The 24,743-nt window shown below is 35.9% G+C and overlaps 1 protein-coding gene across 6 annotated transcripts in view; it reads left to right on the forward strand.

The window, feature by feature from the left end:
* Positions 1 to 24,743, forward strand: part of SEC24D (SEC24 homolog D, COPII coat complex component) — a 110,396-nt gene that overhangs the window by 45,411 nt on the left and 40,242 nt on the right. For all 6 annotated transcript variants that reach the window (XM_045055925.1, XM_019829009.3, XM_019829010.3 and 3 more), the window contains exons 9-10: positions 19,304 to 19,442; positions 22,773 to 22,888. In XM_045055925.1, coding sequence (XP_044911860.1) covers positions 19,304 to 19,442; positions 22,773 to 22,888 — 255 coding nt within the window. The remainder of the gene's footprint in view (positions 1 to 19,303; positions 19,443 to 22,772; positions 22,889 to 24,743) is intronic.

Consider the following 24,743-nt stretch of genomic DNA (forward strand, 5'->3'; position numbering starts at 1 on the left):
AATCTTAGTTCAAGCCCTACCCCCAATACGTATTCACATTTCTTTTTTTAAAAGTTTTTATTTTATTTTGGAAGAGAGAAAGCAAAAGCAGGGCAGGGGCAGAGAGAGAGGGAGACTGGGGACCCAAAGAAGACTCTGCGTAGGCAACAGAGAGCCTGATGTGGGGCTTAAACTCATTAACCGTGAGATTGTGACCTGAGCTGAAGTCAGATACTTAACTGATTGAGCCACCCAGGCGTCCCATCATATACACATTTCTCACACAGACCAAATGTGTGTGCTTTCTATTTTCCAAAATTGTTTGATCTGACCAAATACTATTTCCTCACCAGCATGAGGTTTTCCTTCCTTTGGTGAAAATTTATGCTGCATTTTAGTCTTGTGCTTCCCAAAGTAATAAATGGATGAGTTTAGAGTGGTGGCTTATTTTTGGAATCTGACTTAGGGAGAAGCTCTGCTTGAGAAAATAACAGACTCTATTCTTTTCATGTTGCTAGAGACTCTGCACACTAAGTAAATGTATTTTGACAGTACTGTGTTTTCTATTGCAGTTCTCTCCACAGAAGCTCTTCCTTTTCTTTAGACCTTTAAAAACAGGATTACTCTGAATACACTACGTGTGTGTGTGTGTGTGTGTGTGTGTATACATATATATGTGTACTGACATATATATATATATATATATGTATTGACAAATAAAATTGTAAGATATTTAATGAATATCCTATATTTAGAAAGGATTACTGTCTCTTACATAGCAGTGTCTCCTGGGTTGAATGAAGACATTCTCTATTTAAAGAACTACATTTACTTTTATATGTTGCAATAGGCTTAGAGTTAAAAAAATAAGAAATATTAAAGGGATATTAAAACACCAGGAAGAAGTTCCTAAAGGTTGTGTTCTCAAAAAAATTGTCTTCCTCTTTGGGGATTAACTTCACCTGAATGAGGCGAGCCACTAGCATTAAAGAACCATCCCTGCTCCACTACACTGATGAGCTGGGTGAAGTAGGATTTAGGGCTCCTTGACAGACTCTCACTTTGTGGTTTCCATGACACCTTACTGGTGTATTTTTTTCTACCTCACAGGCAGGAAACATTTTAGTTCCCTGTGTTTTTTTTTTTTCCTGATGTAATACTGCGGTTCACCAAGGCATGGACTTGGGATCTTCTCTTCTCTCTTTAGGATTCTTTTCCTTCCAAAGACCAAATATCATCTGTAACAGCTGCTGCTATATTACTTAAGGGAATAATAGTAGTCAGTCTTACAGAGTACTAATGAGTAAAATTATAGAGGTTTTTAAAAAAATTATATTAATTTTTTAATTTTTTAACATTCATTCATTTTTTTTTAAATTTTTTTTTCAACGTTTATTTATTTTTGGGACAGAGAGAGATAAAGCATGAATGGGGGAGGGGCAGAGAGAGAGGGAGACACAGAATCGGAAACAGGCTCCAGGCTCTGAGCCATCAGCCCAGAGCCCGACGCGGGGCTCGAACTCACAGACCGCGAGATCGTGACCTGGCTGAAGTCGGACGCTTAACTGACTGCGCCACCCAGGCGCCCCAACATTCATTCATTTTTGACAGAGACAAAATGTGAGCAGAGAAGAGGCAGAGAGAGGGGGATACACAGAATCTGAAGCAGGCTGCAGGCTCTGAGCTGTCAGCACAGAGCCTGATGTGGGGCTTGAACACATGAATTGTGAGATCCTGACCTGAGCCAAAAGTCAGAGGCTTAAGTGACTGAGCCACCCAGGTGCCCCTATAAGGTTTTTTTTTTTTTTTTTAACTTTTTAATGTTTATTTATTTTTGAGAGAGAGAGAGAGAGAGAGAGAGAGAGAGAGTGTGAGCAGGGGAGGGGCCGAGAAATAAGGAGACACAGAATCTGAAGTAGGCTCCAGGCTCCAAGCTGTCTGCACGAAGCCTGATGCAGGGCTTAAACTCATGAACCCTGAGATCATGACCTGAGGCAAAATCTGACACTCAACTGACTGAGCCATCCAGGCACTCCTCTAAGGGTTGTTTTTTTTTTTTTTTTAAATGTATGTTCATTTATTTGTTCTTCACATCAACCTATTTATTATCCCACTTTAGAGACAAGGAAAATGAGGCATAGTCAGGTAACTCATTAAGGCCAATGGCTACTAAGTCACAGAGGTAGGATTCCAACCCAGGCAGTCAGACACCCAGGTCCTTAACTCCAGTCACTGTGCTGTTACTGTCTCACTCAGTCATTCCTACTTATTCACATACCCAAATACTTTTCTGAAATCTCTCCTTAGGTACCTCATAGAAACCTCAAGCTTAATATGTTCAATGGTGGATTTCTGATCTCTAACCCTAAACCAGTTCATTGTTCCATGTATCTATAAGTGATACTATTATATATTTAACTGCTTGAGCCAGAAACCAAAAACTAAAAAAGCAATTATAGTTAATAATAGAAAATGAGGAACATGCTGAAATTTGATATTTATAATCTATAATCAAGTAAATAAAATTTAAAGTATCTTTCTTAAAGGTAAGTGGGTTATATGAATACTTCTATTCTCCATATGAACAATATTTTATTTACTATTTTTAGGTATAGTAAACTTTAAGGTTTTACTCCTTATCTGAGTAATAATTGCCATCATTGCTGCAATTTAAAAAAAGGATATCTCTAAAGATATCTTGATTTGGCATCTATCAAAAGGATATAATACAGTTTTTTTTTTTAGTTCTATTTGACAGAACCTTTTAAAGCATGCCACTGTGTTAGCAACGGCCGATAAAAATAAACCTAATCCAAGCAATTATGATCAGAGAATGTTCCCTGTGAGCATTTGCTTTGGAGATGTATGCTATTTCCAAGAGCATATATATCATCGTTGTTTAAGATTTCATGTTCCTTACCATAAATTTTAATTTTTTGTATGTTTTTCAAGTGAAACCCATTGCCACATTCAGTGTAATTAACTATGAAAGTAATTGGTTATCTTTTGTTTAGTAACTTGTGATTTTATTTTTGATGCTGTATTTTAAAAATGGAGGTAGACACAGGTTTCAGTGGAAAAGGATTGAAGATTATACTTAATTTTGCATTTTCTTCAAAATAGGAAATCTTTACATTTTAGACAAATGTGTAGATTTAATTATACGTGGCATTTAGTAATTTCACCTATAAACCAGATGACAGAAGCTTTTACTACATCTGTGACTAGAAATCTGAAATATGTGTATATTTTTAAAATTGTAAATGGATATAATAGTCAAAGTAATTTCTTTTCTTGCTGAATTAATATAGTGCAGATAAGTTTTTATCCAAGTCTTTAAATTTCACTTGATTTATAATCCCCTAATACTCTATGCTAGGAACTGAGGTGAACTTTAGGGTTATGAGGGAAGACAAGACAATTACTCTTGTCTAGGACTTACAGAAAATTTCCAGGTACCCAGCTAATTTTGGTGCAGTGTGGAAAAAATTCTGATGGGTACAACTTTGTTCTGTGGAGTTTAGGTTTCAGGAAGTTTTACCTTAGTTATGACTTAATGAAGAAGCTTGTTCTGTTATTAAATACTATTTAAATTCTTTTTTCTTTTTTCTTTTTTTTTAATTTTAGAAACAGTGCGAGTGGAGGAAAAGGGCAGAAGGAGAGAGAGAGAGAGAGGGAGAGGTAGAGAGAGAGAGAGGGAGAGGGAGAGAGAGAATGAATCTTAAGCATGCTGAGCATGGAGCCTGATGTGGGGCTTGATCCCATGAACCTGGGATCATGACCTGAGCTGAAATCAAGAGTCGGATGCTCAACCACCTGAGCCACCAAGGTGCCCCTAAATTCTTTTTCTTTAACGATTATTCATATTCTGATAGATTCAGTAGATATGAAGAAGTGATTGCAAAGAAAAAGGAATGGATGTCAAAGAACTGACAAATGGGGTTAACAAAAAAGGAAAAGACTGTCAGAGATTAGACCCAACACTAACACATTACATCAGGGCTGGACTTCCTATGCATAATTTGCGGGAGGGATTGCTTGGTCATGCATTTGACTTTTCAGTCTTGCCGGCATGAATTAACATTTTGGCAGAGTTTACACTGCAATTTAAGCATCAGAGGAAAAACAGTTCTGTCTCACTATAGTATTATGTCTGTGTGTTACCCTTCTTTCAGGAAGATAGCGACTTGTGAAATAGGTGTTACTCAAGTTTATAGATGTAGAAGCTGTACAGGTTCTGAGGCTATTAAAGTCAGAGCTAATGAGCAATGCTGCTGGAATTCGAGATTTCAGATTCCAAGTTCTTTTACTACATCTGGCTATAAATGAGCTTGTTGAGGTTTTATTTAATTAAACGTATAAAATAGCATTCCTTTTTCTTGCTGGCAGTCAGTTTAGCAGTGGATTTCTTGCTCCTCCTGTAAACTTGTGAGTTATCGTGAAATGTCTGTCTTAACCTCTTTTCTTGCAGCCTTGTGACTTTAAGCTACTGCTTCATACTCCTTGAAGGCAAAGGCTATCCAAAATCCATAGGCTGGGCATTCAGTAAAGGTACTAGTTGAATAAACGCACTCTCAGGGTTGGATAGATATTTAAAAGACAAAGATAAACCAAACTATAGAGTGGTGGTTGATATCTAGATATTTTAAGCCTCTAAATTAATAATATTTTTTGTCCAGTAAGTCTTAATTATTAAGTTCCTTGGTAGCACTTTGAGTCTGTTGATAAACATGTCACTTAATGAAGTAAGGGTTTTATCTTACTTTGGCTATCTGATTCTATTTTGTACTTTTGAATGACTACAGTCTGATCAGACTTTGTGGTAAAGAAAAAAAAATCATTTGAGAGATTATAGATGTATTTTAGCACATACTAATGAATACACATATCAGTATATTCCATCACATATTAATGAGGGGTTATATTTCATTATAAAGAGCAGAACAGTGAAACAAGTAGGAAGAAATCTTGATCATAATAAAGATATGTCCAGAACCAATAAAAATCGACTATCTTCTCCAAAGTACAATAGATGGTAACCAAATGGTGGGACACAGGGTTAGGATCCAGGAAATGACTTAGGTCTCTGCTGTGCCTTATATTATGATCTTGGGTGTTTATTCCCAAGAGGGAGAAGTCTGGCTTTGATGTCCTATAGATCTAGAAGACTGCTAGTGTCTACTTTTCCACTCTATGGTGCATTCAGTGTGGATTATCATGAACTTATCACACATCCTATATATTGTTAGAAATTCTTGTGAACAATCTAACACAATCTAACCCAAAGTGGTTTCATTTATATTATACTTTTAATAAAAGAAATCTGAAGTGTATTATTCACTTAAAAAACACATGAAGGTTGTGAGACTATGCATTTTTACATAGAGCCCAAATTTAGCTAGCTTTACGAAAAACATGCTCTGAAATGAAATTGATTACAAAATAATATTGTGTCCTTTAAAAAACTTAAAGAATGCTTATAACTTAAATTAGAAGTTATTTCACTTCAGTCTGACATGAAAGCTTCAAGAGTCTGAATCTGTTTTTAATATGAGCATTATAATCTGAAGTTGTCTGCTTTAATGCAGTATTTAAAAAGGTATTAACATAAAAACTTGGAAAAATAAAATGCATATACTAAAATAGAAGTAGAACTATGAATATAACATTTAAAATACTTTAATGTATAAAGTTACTTTAGAAACTGAATTTTATCCCCTGATGATTGTGGTCACTGTTGATATAGTGCTATGAAAAAGTTTGGCAGCTGAAGAACAGAATCTTGTCCCTTTTTAGAATGGTGTTATAGCAGACATACAGAAAGAGTCACATTTGTCAGGGCAAAGGTTGTTAGAATTCTATTTTAAGTTATAGTTTAGAAGCTAACTGCACCAAGCTTATTTTCTTAGTCACTAAATTATTCACATGAATCTTTTTTACTAAATGGAGAATACCTTCAGGAGAAATAAGAATAAAAAAGAGAATATCATGCCTTGATTTAATTTTCAGTGGCTGTGGGTTTTATGACTTTCCATGCCTGGTGATTTAGTGTGCAACATCCATAACGTAGGAGCCAAGACCAGTCTCATTAGACATAGAGCGCTGGGCACTCATGAGGCGCTGCACTGGAGAGGAAATATTTTAGTGCCTCTTGCTACCATTTTCATCAATTCTTTTTTTTTTTTTTTAATTTTTTTTCAACGTTTATTTATTTTTGAGAGACAGAAACAGTGTGAGTGGGGGAAGGGCAGAGAGAGAGGGAGACACAGAATCCGAAGCAGGCTCCAGGCTCTGAACTGTCAGTACAGAGCCTGATGCAGGGCTTGAACCCACGCTGTGAGATCATGACCCGAGCTGAAGTCGGATGCTTAACCGACTGAGCCACCCAAGAGCCCCTTCATCAATTCTAAGGTCCACATTTCCTCACATTTTAACATTTCTAAAACAGGAATATCTCCTATTAACAATGACTTCTTAGCATTGTGTCCTGTTCAATTGGAAGCTTCTCTGTCTCTTATAACTGATGAGATTTTAGAATTAGTGAAATGCACTAATTATGCCTTGCTTTACTAACTTTGCTCAAATTTTGTGGACTTGATAATACAAGGGCTTAAAATGTATACAGTTGATGTCCTTGTAGTGCTCAAGTACGAGAAAAGCAAATATTTCAAAGTTGCATATTTGAAAATTTACTAGGCATCCCACTGATTAAAACCAAAAAACTTAAATTAAATCCTATTTTGAGAAGGAAGGAAAGAGGGCAGGAGAGTAGTTAGGAAAGGAGAGAAGAAATAAAACCTTACGCAAACCTTTCATATCTGAAAATGACTCCCAAGTTTGAACCACATGTGAGTTTTGAAGCAGTTCTTTGTCAGGAGTTTAGCATAACTACAAGTAAGGTAATAAGGGCAGGAGTGTAGGAATCACACGAAGCTGGGTCTGCAAATTCACTCTACCACTTCTAGTAGTGTGACCTTGAAAAATTTACTTAACTTTTTGGGTCTCATTTCTCTCATAAATGAAATTATGATAACCTCCTTACATGATAGTTACTTAAAAATAAAATAAGCTGTTTTAAGGAATGATAGCTATTCTTATTATCATCTTTACATTATTGTTGTGGTTATTTTTTATATGATATTAAATTCCTCCATGGAAAATTTTAACTCAGCAATCACTGATTTTGGGAGTCTACTATATATAAGGAAGAGAAACAAAAACTACAGTAATTTAGGTTGACTGGAAATGGACATTTAAGAGAGATGTTATCACACCCCTTCAGTGATTCCAGTTATACATCTTACATAAGAAGGAGAAAACTGTTATATATGCCACATTTATTTTCATTTATAAGTGGAAAGAGTTGGCTGCTCATTTATATTTTTAAAAAGAAGTGTTGCATAGGACCTGTCATTGGATAGTATATCATAATTTTCTTTTTATTCAGATGATAAACACTCACCATTACATAAACATTTGTGTAACTTTTGATTTTCCATAAGATGCTTCATGGACATTTGCTGGAATAATTTCCCCTCAATCTCTCACACCCTGTCTTGTATTTTTAGCCTAATTAGTTTTTATTCAACTTTCAGATTTTGGTTCAAAGTCACATTCTCAGGAGAGCTTTCCAGGATACCCCACATTTATACTCCTTGTAGCTCCCCTTATAGCACATCACAGTTTGTGGTTTTATGCTTGTGTATTTGACTGAAGGAAGGGACCACATGTGACTTTTCCTCACTATTGCTTTCCCAAGGCCTGAAATAGTTCCTGGAACATTTTTGCACTAAATAAATATTTAATACATTTTCATTACACAATATCATTTATATTTGGGAGTAAAATTAGAATTTTGAAGCCAAGTAACTTGATGAGATTTTCAGAATAGAGATCTTTGCGTAAACATTTATTGAACATCCACTTCATGTGTAAATGCTATATTTCTAACCAAATGAGTTAAAAGTAAATAAAATTGAACTATCTAGGAACCAAGCTAAGGCTAGGACTTGCATTTTGGAGTCATCTCTATCCAGGCATCTGACATTTACTTGCATCTCTGTGTTCTATATCAAAGAAAATGTTTTATTTCCCACACATATGTTCTTAAGAAAAATCACCATTTGGAGACTCACTGCAAATTATCCTTGCTTTTAGTATTGCTGGCAGACAAAACCACCTGTGCTGACTGGGTAACAGTTGCTTAAAGAATTTCCTGGACAGTTAAATTCTTCCTAAGTTTAGCTTAGGTTTCAATTTTATCCCTCCGATGGTTGTTTCTTTCAGTATTATTTCACTATAAATGTGAAAATATATACTGTGTATATGTGTGTATATTTGTGAAGAGTGAGAAAAAAGGTGGTATATATGAGACATGCAAAAAAAAAAGAGTAGAATCTTTAAAATGTTATTGTTTGGGAAAATAAGAGCATCCTGGGACAATATTTCTGCAAAAGCAGGTAAAATAGAAGAGCCATAATTATAAAATCTAGTGTAGGTAGATATCATAGAACTCCTCCACCAGAAATCACTTTTATTAGACCTAAACTGAACTACGGAGATAAACTGAAGTAGCGTATCATAGTCTTGAACATGGGATGAGATCTAAACTTCTTTTGGCTTACTTTGTTCCATACTCTCTTGCTGCTACAGTTTTACAAGTTTTGAACCAATCTTTTATTTAAATACTTCAAATATATAATTTTGACTATATTTCTCCTTTTCCCCCCACATTTCTCCTTAAAGGAAAATGATATAAAATCATATTTATCAATTTTATTTATTTGATAAATTATGCAACCATCTTCCCTCTCCTTTCAGCTCATTAATGGTATATAATAAATATATAGATGTACTTATTCCTCCAGATGCTTTTGAATTGGTCACATGCATTTTTAAGTGAAAACTTTTTTCTCAACTTTTTTTAACCCTGTTTTTAAGTCTTTCCTCCAAATGGCTTGTGGTTATTTGCCCAAATGAAATTAACTCATAAAGGATGATATCCTATGTCACTGGGAAGTGGTCTAGCCAGTAGATGTGGCTGCCCACCAGGGACGGTAACTGAGCAGTATTTACATTGACAGCAGATTGGATTGCATGAAGAACTAGTAATTTACTTAGTCTGCCTTATTCAATGAAGATTTAATTCAACAAACATTTATTGTTCACCCAATATGTGCCACTTCCTGTTCTTGTGACTCGAGACATGTCAGTGAACAAAACGGATAAAGATCTCTGTCTACCTTCATGGAGCTTACATTTTAACTGAGAGAAGACAAGACTATGAACCTGAAAATGAGAAAATGATGTAACATATGGAGAAAGGAAACAACAGAGCAAGGTTAGGAAGATGAGGGCTGCCTGGGGAAAGGGCAGTTGGCAGGTTTCAGATTAAGTTGGGTGGTTGGATAGGCCTGATTGAGAAGCTGCCATTTAAATAGAGACTTGACTCATGCACAGAGGACAGTGATTTGAAGGTGTTTTCATGGCCATATGAAGAAGTGATATAAATGAGGGAAGACTTTGGTTAACTTACAATTCTGCTGAGAGACAAAGGGAGTGTGCTCCTAGGCTTATTATTTTTAACACTTTCACCTTTAAAGTGTAGTATTTTATAACTTTCCTTTGAGGAACAGAAAACTGCCACTTATTTTTTTATGGAAGAAACAAACTTGATTCATAGAGTTTTTAAGTCTAAAATATATTTTTTTCATCCACGCTTTCTTATAGCAAATATATCTTCTGCAATTGGTCTATAATTAGACAACAAAATAGAATTCTTCCTTAGGGATAAAAGATAAACTATAATAGGTCAAGGTTTAAATGCATTGTGGGAAAATATCTCTCAACTGTAGAATTCCTAAATATCATAGCTCCTTAAGAAGGAGTGTCTTACTCAGAAGTTTCTAACATCTGTTCCAGCAAGAAAAGTGGTGCTGATCTTTGCAAATATACCTGTAACTTGAAAACCTGGGCTAGCAAAACCAATCTAAACTGACCATTTTTTTTTTGCTTTAGGATCATTATCTACCATTTATAATCTAGTCATGAAGTAGGACTGCCAGTCAGGAAAACTGATATAATGCTCTCTTCACTGTATTTATTTTCTCTTTTGAAACCATGGGTACCTTCTTAGAAAAGCATCCCTTCTTAAACTTTAGCATGTGGTCCAATTTGGCCTTTCCACTAAAGAGCCTTCCTGGCATTAGAGGCCCCAGGTAGAAAGATTACAGCTATATTGCTTTGAGATGCTTTTGGCCATTGTAGGAAAAGAGTCTCCTATTTGTGCATATTTTAGGGTGAACTTAGCATATTAGGATTTATTTCATCCAAGCCTAATCTTCTGTGATTATCCTCAGGTTTACACATGACTTCTGTATTTTCCTTCTTCCTTCATTTTTTAGTTTTCTTGTTGTTCAGACTTCTTTTATTTTTTACTTATTTATTTAAAAACCTTTTTTTAAGTTTACTTATTTTGAGAGAGCGAAACTGCAAGTGGGAGAGGGGCAGAAAGAGAAGAGAGACTAAGAATCCCAAGCAGGCTCCGCGCTGCAGCCTGACATGGGGCTTGATCTCACGAACCATGAGATCATGACCTGAGCCAAAGCCGGATGCTTAACTGACTAAGCCACCCAGGCACCCCTGTTCAGACTTCTTTTAAACCTGTTTTTCTCTTCTTCTATCTTTCCCTCCTTATCAGTCATTCAACAAGTATTTTTTGAGAATTTACTCTGTAATTAAGGCCCTAGGAATCAGTGGTGAACTTGAAACTTACATATAGTATTAAGGAGTGAATTCTTTAAGTTAGAAACTTACTTTAAAAATTCTTACTTTACTTAAAAAATACTTACTTTAAAAATGCTCATTCAGTTAAGCATCGGACTCTTGATTTTGGTTCAGGTCATGATCTCACGGTTCATGGGTTCAAGGCCCATGCATGGCTCTGTACTAGAGGCTCAGAGCCTGCTTGGGATCCTCTCTCTCCCTCTCTCTCCCTCTCTCTCCCTCTCTCTCCCTCTCTCCCCCTCTCTCTCTCTCTCTCTCTGCCCCTTCCCTGCTTGTGCTCTCTCTCTCAAAATGAATAAGTAAACTTTAAAGAAATAAAAATAAAAATTGGAACTAATATTCAAATATCTTTTGAGTTTATTTTTTAAAGAGTTTTATGAATTGAATAAAATATAGGAGATGATGAAACAAATTTTGCAAGTCTCTCGTGTTGATTGTAAAACATGATAGAATTCACTAATTTATAAGAAGGTTTTAAGACCTATACTGAATGAACCAATTTTCTAAAGGCATCATTTAATTTACTGAATGGTGAAATCTCAGTTATCTTCTGAATCATTACCATACAGTCTGTTTTGTGGTCCGTGTTGTAAGCACAGCCATTTGGGACATACCTGGTTTTGAAAGCTCTCCTCAAAATCAGTCCAGCTTTCCTATTTATCGCCCTCCATCTCAGCTGAATTAGGCTACTTGCTTACTAACTACCAACATACCCAAGCTTTTCCTCCTGTGTTACACTATTCTTCTTGATTGAAATTGTCTTTTTCTGTCAATCACTGAAAATATAACTCCTCATAACTGCTTATCTCTTTTTGAAAGACGCTTTTGTTGACCCTCAGCACAAGTGGTTTCTTCTCTTATTTGCACCTTTTGCTTATGCGCCTATCATGAGCTGCCCTGGGTTTACAACAGTGTGTTTGTGAGTACCTGATAGATGTTTTGTTTGTTCATTCAAAAACTGTTGACTGCCCACTCTCGCAGGTATTGTGCTCTTGGAAATACAATGATAAACAAATGAGACTTGCAAGTCAAGGACCTGAGAATTTAGTAGTGATACTGAAAAGTAAAGCAGTGTGATGAGTGCTGTCAGGCACAAGATAATATGGGAATGTACAGCTCAAATGTCTAAGCCGGTCCTCAGGGGCCAGGTTGAGACAAGGTCTCTGTGAAGTCAGGAGGAGGATACCCCTTCCCTTGTAACGAGAGGGAGAGAAAGGAAAATATTAGGTAGAAGCTGGCAAATTGGTGGAGAAAGTCAAGGAAGTTCCTGTCTGAGGTCTTCTATTTTCTTTTTGAACAAGGAAGCAAAATTATCTGCTAAGGGATGTGGAAAGAGAGCTTATTTGGAGTTTGGAAAGGTATAAAGTAGCTGCTGTAGAGGAAGAGAAAAATGACAAGAGAAATTTAATGGTTACCAGGGATCACTGAGTGCTTGATTCAAATCAAAGATCATGAATAATGGAGCCTTTCTCTGAAACTATAGGCTTTTCTATAGAAACAGTCTGCAAAGCAGTTTCTGTATATGTATCACAGAGAAGGCAAATAGATGGAATAAATGAGTGAGAATTCAAGCTGCAGTCCTGCAATTTATTGGACAAGTCACTTTTCATCATGGACCCTCCATTCCCTTCTGAACCCATGGATGGCAATTCCAGCTCCCAAGGTGGAGTATCTCAATATCAAATTGATATTTTCATATATTTGAAAGGATTTTAAACTATAGATAATACATAATAGTTATGATCTTACATGTATTGTAGGTTTTAATCGGTAAAATTTCTCAGAATTTTTCAATGCTGGATAGACAAGACGAAACACATCCCCTCAATGCAAAGGATCCATTTCCAAATTAAAAAGATGTTCAAATCCAACACAAGCTTTAGATACAGCTATAGGAATAAATAGGCTTACAGTGATGTTGAAGAGAAAAAAGCTGAAAACAATCTTTGAAGTGCATTTAACAAGAGGATACTTTTCTGGAAATATGAAAACACAAAGCTTTAGGTTAACAAAGGCCAACTACAAACATCCTTAGAAAGTGTGACAATAAATTTCATATTAAAAAAATAAATAAAAATGCTGATATAGGAAATCTATGAAAGTAAATATGGAACATCGTCATGGCATTTTTAACATCTCATTGTGTGGTGTAATAGAGTTTGGCTACATTTGTGTATAGGCAATAACTTTTGGGCAAAAAGGTGGATAAAGATTTTCACAAAATGAGAAGAAGTTTTATGACTCCCAAGAGATGTTAAGATTGCTTCATTCCAAAATACAGTTTGACAACCCTGGACTGAAATCAGAGACAATTATAATCTGCGTGCTTTCTTATGGTGCATTGTGTGTATGATAAATAAAACATACTTCTCTAAAAAAAAAAAAAAGAAAGTGTATGTTTAGAATTAGTACAGTGCACTGAATGTTTTTATTATCAAGCTCTGTTTCTTTTCAGAAGATGCATAACATTTTTAAAAGGCATTCAGAAAATATTCTTTCATGCTATATTTGTTATTTTAAAAAAGCCAAACAAAACAGTACTGCTGTTTAGGAAATATGTGTACAGTAAGTACCTATTGTTCTGTACCCTTTCTTTCCATGTAAGCTGACTGAATATCCTATATGGCAAGGCTAGAAATAGAAAACATGTACAAGCTGCTTCCTATTTCTCTGTCCTATGGAAATGTCTTTACTAAGTGCACTTGATACAGGTTCTCTTTTCATTTTAGCTTCTGGGCATAATCCTCTGGAATCTAACCCTGCTCGTCTTCCAGCATGTCTAATAGTCTGAATGTTTAACATTTTTCAAGGGTAGTTGTTCATCACAGGTTCTGGATTATCTTTTCACATACCATTTCCATGCTTCTCCTTACATCCCCCTGATTAATCTAAGTTATCAGCTGACCTCTTCTTGATATAGGTCCAAAAAATAAGCAGTACTCCAATCCCAAGAAGTAGCTACATGCCAAAATACATTTGACAGTATGAAACTATTGCTGCTAGAGATATCTATTTATAGTGGTTTACTGGGGAATATAATTGATGTTAAATATGACCCTTTATCAAGCTGGAGGACTGTGTTACATTTCAGCAGGTTATCTTACTTTAAAACTTTTGATCTGAGGGGCGCCTGGATGGCTCAGTCGGTTAAGTGGTTAAGCGTCTGACTCTTGGTTTCAGCTTGGGTCTAGATCTCATGGCTCATGAATGTGAGCCCCGCATTAGACTCTGCACTGACAGTGCAGAGCCTGTTTAGGATTCTCTCTCTCTCAATCTCTCTGTCTCTCTGTCTCTCTCTCTGTCTCTCTCTCTCTCTTTCTCTCTGCCCCTCCCTTGCTCACCATCTCTCTCTCTCTCTCAAAATAAATACACTTAAAAAAAAATAAAACTTTTGATCTGATTTAGGGCCCACTATAAGCAAAAAAATTTCTCTCCCATTACCAGATTTTATAATTTTGCTTATAAATGGGCTTTAATCTTTTAGCTTCTAGTATATTTCTGCCTGCTCTTTCTGTTCTCTTCTGTTCTCTGTTAAGGTATTTCTTTCAGGCACTAAGTAAAGTAGACTATTGGTCATGTGAAGACAATGTTATAGTCCAGGAAGGAGACTGATTACTTTTTTTGATACTTAAAAAAATATTTTTAAGCTTATTATTTATTTTGAGAGAGAGAGAGAGAGAGAGAGAGAGAGAGAGAGAGAGGATAGGACAAGTGGGAGAGGGGCAGAGAAGTGAGACAGAATCCCAAGCAGGCTCTGCACCATCAGCACAGAGCCTGATGAAGGGCTCAAACTCACGAATTGTAAGATCATGACCTGAGCTGAGATCAAGAGTCAGATGCTTAATCGATAGCTCCACCCAGGCGCCCCTCTTTTGATACTTCTACTGAAGGAAATAAAGGGAGAAAAAAGGGAAGAGAAGTGTATGTTGAAAATGGAAAATATGTATTTTTTCACAATTAGTAAACAAGTATTAAAAGACAGAGGGAGGGTAGGTTGTTACAGAATTTGTGTGTGCGTGATTAGAACTTCTAGGACTCTTACTTAGAACTCTGGTGCTGAAAAATAAGGAGGCAGGTACTGGGGCAATGTGAGACAGTTTTTGCCCAGCCATATCCTGGATATGGGCAAGTGTAACCTTCCTACCGCAGGGTGTTCCTGAAATCTCCGATTTGGCCTCTCTGCCCTACCCCTCCCTTCATGCACACCACTGCCTATGGTTTGATGTTCCAGCAGGAAGATAGATGTTTGCTTTAGAAAATAATTTCTTCATCACAGTGTGCTCCTGAGCACCGTGATGCAAGCTTCTCTGACTTTGCTTTGTTATTTTGTGCTTGGAATGCTAATGTGGCAAGCAGGAGGTAGATGCTGGCAGCAGGAGCATCAGCTTCCTCATGCCCTTCTCTTCCCGGGCTGGGCTGTCTTCAGGTTGCTCGCTGTGCTTTGGGGCTGCCTGTTTCCCCACATGGAGTCAAGGAAAAGTTGGCAGGGGATTAGAAACGTAACGTAAATTTTTCTGGACTATTATCTTCAGTAATTTAGGCAGATTCTATAATTTCTATATAATTTATATTTAAAGTAACCTGTATTTCATGTTGTTTAATTTTGTTTCCCTCAATATTTTTAACCATTAATTTTTCTTTCAAGAGAAGTATATGTTTCTTAATTTTGTGACAGTAATAGCTGACAGAAGTTTAATGTTATTAGAGCTACATTAAATGAATGTAGCATAATTATCTTGAGTATTTTATTACCTACCGGGTAAATTATGTAGTTTTGTTTTAATTTTTTAGTCGCACAGTGCCATCTACTGGATCTGTGCTATAAAAACACCTTCATATTTTCCTTAGCTTTCCAGGTTTGGTTATAAGCTTTTAATATTTAGGTGCTTTCTGGTATTCATTACTTGCCTAAAAGAGAGACTACACAGCAGGACTTGTATATTCAGACTTTTCTTAGTTATAGAGATACCAAAACAAAGGACATAGGCTACAAATTATAAGAATTCTTCATGTGGGATCTTTCTACATTGTACTTCATTTTTCTTGAGTATTTTTCTTTGGGGATGCGATTCAAATAGTTTAACATTGCTTTTTAAGCTAAAGACAATTCTTATTAATGACTATTTCTCACCTATTCTAATCCTACTTTGCTCTTTTAATTGCATATTTACATGCTTGTTTGTTTCGTGTATTTTCTATCCTGATTGACTGACTACCCCACCAAGGCACATCATATACCCAGCCCCTACTGTACAAATGTTACAGTTACCTGAGAGAATGACAGGAATATTGGGAAAACTGATAATATATTAATATGAGAAAACATTTTAAATTGTAGTAGTAGTACCAAGGAGTTATTGATTGATACATCTTATTATCTATTCCTTTTACTTGGAAAAATAACCCCAAGGTTTTTTGTTTGCTTTGCTTTTAAGTCACATCATTTTAACACTCAACCTTATTTCTCAGTGAGTTATATACTTTCTTGTGGCCCAGAATTGAGCATGGTATTATACACACACACAAAAAAAGAGAGACATTTTATTCAATTAAAGCATCCTAATTAAAATTAGTATCAGTAAAGTATTTGGCATAGCCCTGGTAATCCAAAACTACAAGCAAAAGATTCAAATGTTATTCTTCCTCTTTCTAACTCAGCTTCCCCATCACTTTCATGTTGTATAAGTTCATGCCACACAGGATCAGAACCAACAATACTTTTTCTATTTAAGAGGAGAACAGAAAAGAAAGAGCAGGCAGAAATATACTAGAAGCCAAAAGATTGAAGCCCATTTATAAACAAAATTATAAAATCTGGAAATGAGTTTAAAGTAAATATGATATAATGTTCTTGATAAGGAAAAAAAAACTTAGAGATTTTTTGGGAAACTAATTAGATTTTTTTTTTAAAGCCATATACACTAAAGTTGAACTGAGAAGAAAAGTGAGATTAGCTATTTATGAGCTCATACAGACTACTGTACAACAGATAAGCGGACATCTGGAGAGAGCAAAGAAAATCTCTGATAGTTTTCAACATGGCCTGAGAGAGATGAAACAAGGCAGTGTAACTTAGAAACTTTGTTCTGTTGCCCCCAAAGAAAATGTAAACAGTTAAAAAGCTTTTAACATTCTTTACTGTCACCTCAATTGTCTGAAGACCTTACTTACCTATCCATCATCCAGTTTCCAAAGAGTGAAAACAGAAAAAAAAAAAAATGTAAATGTATTTAACAGCCTAGATATAGTCACTACTCGACTCCAGTTTATTACTAGACATTACTTTTTGGTTCTGCAAGTTTGAATCTGCCAGGACTGGAATGCTAAGGTGTTAGCTGCCGACAGTTTCACAGTAATTTTAGGCTGGGCCTGTCTTTGGGTAAATCATATCAGTAAAAATACGGTTAATTTTCCTCCTGTTACCTCTGCTTTGTCTGGCAAATAATGGCATCATATTTCTAAAGTCTCTCAGGGAATTGATTATAGTCTTTGAACTCTCAAAATAAAAGGATGAGAGAAGTAAAGTTGGCTGGAGTGCAGGCAAATTGCAGACTTTCTCCCTGGTTTAATTCTTGAAAACATCTTCTGATCTCAGAGGTTGCAGCTGTAGAGAAGAACAGCAACAAAATCATGCTTGCTAGTTTTGATCCAGAAATAGCTATGTTGTTATTGCATTTTTGTTATCTTTCACTTCTTATTCTAATCCTCCATTCACTGTCCTGACAATTTCTGGTTGGGTCCTGTATCTTTCTGCTTGCTTTCCTTTGGTTCCCTCAGATTAGTTATTATTGCCAGCTAAAGAGGACAAACATTTGTCAGTTTTTGCCTCTCAAACACAGTGTATATTAAAAAGTATTGTATGTGTCAATATTTGAATGTGTATGCATTTAAGTCAAATTCCTGGGGAGGGTTTTTAAAATCTTCCATGGCTCTCAACTTTAGCCATTAGCCTGTATCAGAATATCCTGGAAGGTAGGTTCCCTCTCTTCTAGATCATTTTAACAGTGGCAGTTTACAGTAACAAGTTAGCTAATTAACATGTTTATATAAACAAATGCCTTTAGAAACTCAAACCTATCTAACTATAATTCTCTCATTAAACACAGTCTCTTCTGAGCTGAGTGATTTTGAGAGAGGAAAGGTTGTTCTGTATAGATACGACAACACCAGTTACCTTTTGTCCAACAATTTTGTGCCAGGCACAATGCTCTGTACTGCACATGTATCCATCATTTAATCCTTGTCACAATCCTACCAGTGGGGCACGAGAGCTATGCCCATGGTGTGGATCAGAAGAGACCCCATATAAGAAAATCTAATCCATTTTCTGGCTTCCTTGAGGCAAGAGGAGGGGCAGAGGCCAATGCAGAGGTAATGGGAAGTGATCCTGAATTTTTTTTTTTTTTTATCCTTTCCCTGATTCTTTTATGTATTATACTAAACCTGTGGTTGTTGTTATTGTTTTCTGCTATGTGTTGTGTTATTGTTTTCTGCTATGAAACCTCACAACTCATTTCTCAAACCTCAGCAGTAGATTAGTTTTCACACTGAACATCTGGACAGGGACAAACAATAAATCTCAGTTTTGTAAGTTGAGTAGAAAATGGCCTTATGACCCAGCCTCATCCGCCACCTTCTTCCTCCTCCTCAGGTCTCCATTAAAAAGCAGTCTGCTACATCTTTTTCTTTAAAGAAAAACATAGTTAACATGCCAAACCCTGTAATTTTCAAGCTTTTCTAGAAATGTTATCTTTAAAGGAGATTTATAAAAACAAGAAGAATCTTTGTGGTTTTATTCTGAAAGCCAGAAGGGCTGAAAAACAAGGCAGACTCTAATGCTGAGTTTTTCCACGTTCAAGCTGTGTAATGGTTTTTGTGCATGTTTATAGGAAGAGCAGTGGAAATATTTATTTTTTCAGTTCTGGCAACGCATGACCAATGACACTGAAAGTACATTTTGTCATGGGATAAAGAAGCAGAAAAGGCAGAATCAGCGTTCTTGCCTAAATAAGTGGATATTATTGCATATTTATTCAGATAGTTGCATTTCTGAAGAAACATTTTGTATTCTTTGATGGAACTATCTAGACAAACTAGACCTGTATACGAACGAATGCTTTTAAAATCAGACCCAATTCGCTGCCTTATTTATAATCAATAAACAAACCTTGAAAAATATGTGATACAAGGTGTCCAGGACATTTTTAACATATGCTTTATTAAATATTATTGCCATCATTGTATTTTTTCTCTGTCTTCACGCACTTACAGATAAATATATATACACACATATACGTAAATACACAAACACACATGTGTCCTTATTAGTGAGATAAAAATACAAATTAATTTTTGTTTGGGTATGGCCTTGAATTCAGCAGGTATCAAGAGAGGCATCTTTACCTTCCTGGCAAACACTAAGAGTTAAGAGTTCCTTAATGAATCCCTTGGAAGACTTTTCAAATTACAGTTATTGCATAGCATTCTGAAGTACCTTGAAGTCCTATACCCACCTGTCTCTTCATTTCACTTCTTCTAGACTCCCCTTTACTTGGTAAATCATGGAGAGAATGGACCAGTCAGATGCAATAGGTGCAAAGCCTACATGTGCCCCTTTATGCAGTTCATTGAAGGAGGAAGGAGGTATCAGTGTGGATTTTGCAACTGTGTGAATGATGGTAAGTGATGCCAATAAATGCTCTTAGTAAAAGCTCTTCATTAATTGAAATATATTATACTTCTTAGTTTAGGGGAAAATATATATATTAAAGCTTTTAATTACACCTGAGCTTTTCCTAACTACTGGTGAGCTCACATTCAAGAATAACTCAGAGGCATTGTGAAAGAAAAAGTCTCTCAGTTTTATCATCTATAAGCATGAGAGGTAAAATTTTATTTTGCCTCTAACTGAGCCTTTGTGGAAGGGGATTAGGAAATAAAAGGACTTACCCACTTCTGAAATGTTTCTTATAAAAATGAGAAACACAGAAACTTCATGTGGGAAACTGCAGGTGCAAATGAATGCACTTATGTGAGGCTGGGAGGGGCATAGGGCACGTTCTGATTGGTTTCCTTCTATGGAAATTATAAAGAACTTTTATTTTATCTGTGTTTATGGATGATAAGTTGGAGAGATTTTTTTCTCTTTATTCCTCTGAATTATTCCTGAATGTGAGCTCATCAGTATTTAGGAAAACTCTGGGTATAACTAAGGGCTTTAATATGTGTATAGATTTTTTTTCCCCCTTCAGTATGAATGTTGCATTGTTTAACAAGGAAAAAAAAACATTATTATGAAGGGCTTTTCCAGATTCTTTGTATTTTCAGTTTCATTCCGGTATGAACTAACTGATGTTGGAAAAAAAACCCCACAAACTTGGTAAAAGCAACTTAGCATTTATTATATTCATAATGTGTCTATTTTTTTTTTTAGTTTTTTTGTGTTAAGTAAAGCACATACTCAGCCTGAAACATTCCCACATTCATTTACGTTTCTAGAGTTTTTCTAGAACCATGTAATGATTATGAGAGCATGAACTTTCTACATGTTTTCCTTTGTTCCTTGTCTTTGTAGACATGCTTCCCTGCAGATCATTAAATCTGAAGAATGTATAGTACCCTATCTGCCCAGGAGCCATGTGTCCTGTGGCTGCTGGTTACTCCCTACTGATGAGTGAGCTAAGGCACAACTTTCTGCCTATGTCATTGCATTCACGGCACCTCAGCTCCGTGAGTGTTTTCTGGTGGGAGAGCTCCTTGTTTCCCTGCCCCCTTATTACAGCCCATGGTTTTGTCCTACTTACAGGGCTAGAAAGTGGCATTGTGAGTCTCACAAAACCTTTGGTCAGTTCTTAAAAATGCCTTGCTATGGAGTGGAAGCATTGGTTTCTAGCCTCATCTCAAAAACTGCCATCCTCTTGGGATGGTTCTCCTCTCTCCTTGCTATAACTGTGGCATCCACTCAGTGCAAGTTGGGTCTCCCTGTGAGGCCAGATTCTTTTGGTTCTCCACCCTTACTTCTCTTTCTAGGGAAGAATTTATTCCTTGTTTCATCTTGGATGAAATCTGCAACCAAGTCATTGTCTACTACTTAATGTTGGGACCTGGATTTCAGGAGCCCTGTGACAATTCATTTCCCTATACTTTAGTTTTTTGGGGAAGAGTGATGAGAAGGCAGAGACCTCTCCTGCAGCATTTGTATAAATGCCTCCACCAAAATCACCCACACCTCTGTGTCTTTATCCAAGCCCTCAACTTTCTTAGAAAGGTGATCAGAAATCTATGTGGCTTCTAGATCCAAGATCCTCAGTTTGGTGTAACATTCTGGCCTCACACCCAAAGTGTCAGCTCAGAGCACAGCCACTTCCTGGTAGAAAAACCACTCAGAATTCTTGTATCTCCCTGTAATGAATTCTCTTTCCTTGGGTATTCGCTCCTAGGAGGCTGCTATGTTCATTTTCCTATAGGGTTATTCATACTAGGCTCAAACATTTGTCCCTAAGAGGAGCCAGACTCCCATAGATTTACACTGACACCTGCATTCTTCATTTAGGTCTAAAGAAGACAGAGGTTTATGGAAGTTAGAAAGAACCTGGCAAGCTTGATCACATGGTTTCACTCTATTTCCCTTCAAAGTGTCCAGAGATTACACGGTGGGAAGCACGTGGGGTCAAAAGGCATGCAGGAGACAACTGTAGTGCATAATTTACAGTGTGACTTGAATTTTGTCTTATAAACACAACAGATAATATTAAATGCTAACGAATGTGAAATTCATTTTAAAAGGAAAATTTTCATGCGTTACATGTAGATGTGTGAATGAAACTTAACTATAGGTTACACTACGTAGAATTTATCACACCATAATCCTGAATAGCCAACATCATCTACCTCAACTAAAAGTAACAAAATAGCAGGATTAGGCCCTCATAGTTTACTTATCTCAGCTGAGACTGTTAGTTTCCCACTTCCCTAATCTTTTCAAAACATTGACTTTTCCAAATTCGAGATCCATATGTACATAAGAATGTTATAAAACTTGCTTAAAAGAAATGGCCATGATATAGTAAGAAAATAGAAAAATCTTGGTGATTATTTTTAAGTCCAAACTGCGAAAATAGTCTTGTAAGTGTTAGTTCACAACTAAAAATAAAGTAGACTGAGTTGTTCATTTTAACAGAAAACATATTACTTCTGTGGTTTTGCAAATGAAAATGTTGTTCTTTATGAAACGCTTAAAGCCAGAGTATTGCTGGTTATTCTAAATACTTCTATTGTCAGTGGTTTAATAGCCAGCCCTATTAATCTCAAGGCAACAGGAGTTTGTTTTCACAGAGATACCAGGCCATATTTGTCCAAGTGTTCAGTGTGTGACTCATAAGTGTTCCTGTGCTGTTGGATGACTTCCAGGTCTTTGCCAGAACTAACCTTCTTAGACATTTGAATCAAATTAAGAGTTCCTCAGCTGAGGTCTTAGTGGTATAGTCTTTCCCTAATACAGTAATCCTCTCTACTCTGAAGCCCAAACATTAAAAGATTACCATGCAAACTTTCCATGGCTGAAGACGTCTATTAATTAAAGGATAATAAATATTGTAGTTAATAGTACAGTCCAAATAACCAATGTATATTTCTGTTAGGTGTATTGAAAATTTAAATAGTTAGAAAAGCCAGAATTCCTTTTAAAAGAGGTAATTAAATAGGGGTAGTTAAATTTTCTTTGTGACAACTAAAAAACACCAGTACTTTTATCCCCTGTTTCTTCACAGTGGTCCAGATCATAAATGTTATGTGTCATCAGTAACTTGCAAGAGGATTTTTTAGAAAACCTTTGTACTTTCCAACACATGCTTTTTAAATAGTGGATATTTAGAATATACTACATTCTAGCTTTAAAATACTTTTTTTCCTCAACTAATTCTTTTCCTCCCATAATAAATTTTAAGAACTTATTAAGTTGTCTGTGTTATGAAAACAAAAGATTTCCTCTCTTATTTTGTTTTTATTAGTTCCACCATTCTATTTCCAACATCTGGACCACATCGGGAGAAGACTGGACCACTATGAGAAGCCGGAACTATCTCTAGGATCTTATGAATATGTTGCTACTTTGGATTACTGCAGAGTAAGTGTTCCCAGGACTTCAAGTGTTTATATGTTGATGTCAAATTCAAGTGAATAACTTTCATATGTAAAGAATTGACTCTTGATTCACAACCAAAGCATTTTGGTGGTTGTCATGGGGATGTAGAAATGCCTCAGACGCAGATCAAGGCTTCTAGGCTGTTGACATGATTAAATTGCCAAACTGCTCAGTGCAGTGATTATTTTTAAAAACTAAAAAGTGGTGTCAGAAATAGAAAACAGTAATTTAATTGTTATATCCCTATCAGATAATGTAATCTGGGTTCTTAAAGCAACAGTTCCATATAGTGCCTCTGCTTTTTTTGTTTTGTCAATACTCTCAGAAAATTCTCCCTTTCAGGGCAGAAGCTCAATCAATATGGCCAATAGGACAATGACAGGTTTCTTTACTGCCTTTCTGCATGCTAGTTGTCACCACAATGATTTAAGGCTCTTAGCATCTTCCTTGGACTATCTGAGAGCCTGGGATTCTGGCTTCTGGTTTCTTTCCTTTATGATGTATGCATGAGACTCCTCCTCACGTCCTTAATCTAAAAAATTAAATTCAAAAATTTAGCTTTCCTTATAAGAAAACATTAACTGTTGGACTCCATACTCCCACCTCAGCTATCTCTTCAGTTGTATAAAACACTCACCACGTACTCTGAACTCATCACTCCTTTTTACATCCCCATGCTTTTAGACAAGATTGTTTTGACCAGACTATCATTGCATCCTCCTATTACATCTATATATACTCCACGTAGCAAACTCCTACTCTTTGTGTAATACCCAGCTGAAATTTTATTTTATGTGAGTGTGTGTGCATGTGTGCACATGCACAACTTTATTTGATTTCACTATGGTAGTTATTTACTAAGTCTTCTATTTTTTTTCTTCCCCATAGAATTTGGTTCATATGTTTGTTTTTGCAGTTATCTCCATGAAATTTAAATCTTCTTAAATGTTCTCCCTCTTCATGGATTTCAATATCCTTGGTGACAAGAATCTTGTCTTTATGGCATCTACCACAGTGTCTAGTGCAGGAAAGACAGTTGATCAGATTATGTGGAATGAATGAATGAACGAATGAATGAATTTGCAGGTCTGTTACGATTCCTAGGACTGGCTATTTCCCTTTTCCAATGTCACAGTGAAAGTGACATCATTATGGGTAACTTGCAGGCCTTTAAAATTCTTCAGTGATTTGGAAATATTTTCTTGGGTATCAGTTCAGATTTCGGCTTATATCTGAAGTACCATATGTAGGTAGACCTGAAGAAAGAGTCATCCTGATTTTTTTTCTTACTTCCCCTTCCAAATATCAATGCCTACTGATGCCCAGTTCTCAGAAAACAGCCTCCGACCCACAGGATTCTATCAGGTGTTTACTACAGGCCTAGTCCACATATTGAGTATAAGTTGCAAAGAACATTTTTCCTAAATAGAAGTGTTTTGAACTGATTGGATTTACATTTTTTTCAGTTAATATAACTTTGCATGTATTTTAGTGTTTTGTATGATTTTTTCACTACATTACCTATAACGAGTTATTAAAGAAGAGTTAATACTTTATTAATTCAAAATGTAACCTTTGAACATATTTTGAGAAACACAAGAACATTATTGGTATACATGCTTTATAACAGACCAAAAAAATCCTAAAGTACCAACTACTGTTGTTCTTTACTGCTATTGACTGAAGGTGAATGATTAAGTAGACCATAAATACTTGCATTCTAATTAAATGTAATAAAACCATTATAACTAGTGATATGGAAAATTTATTGATTGATCTTTGCAACCATGGTACAAAAATAACTATGCTCTCAGTTACTAGTTCTCTGCCAAAAAGG

This window comes from Felis catus, chromosome B1 (assembly GCF_018350175.1).
Source record: "Felis catus isolate Fca126 chromosome B1, F.catus_Fca126_mat1.0, whole genome shotgun sequence".
NCBI lineage: Eukaryota > Metazoa > Chordata > Mammalia > Carnivora > Felidae > Felis > Felis catus.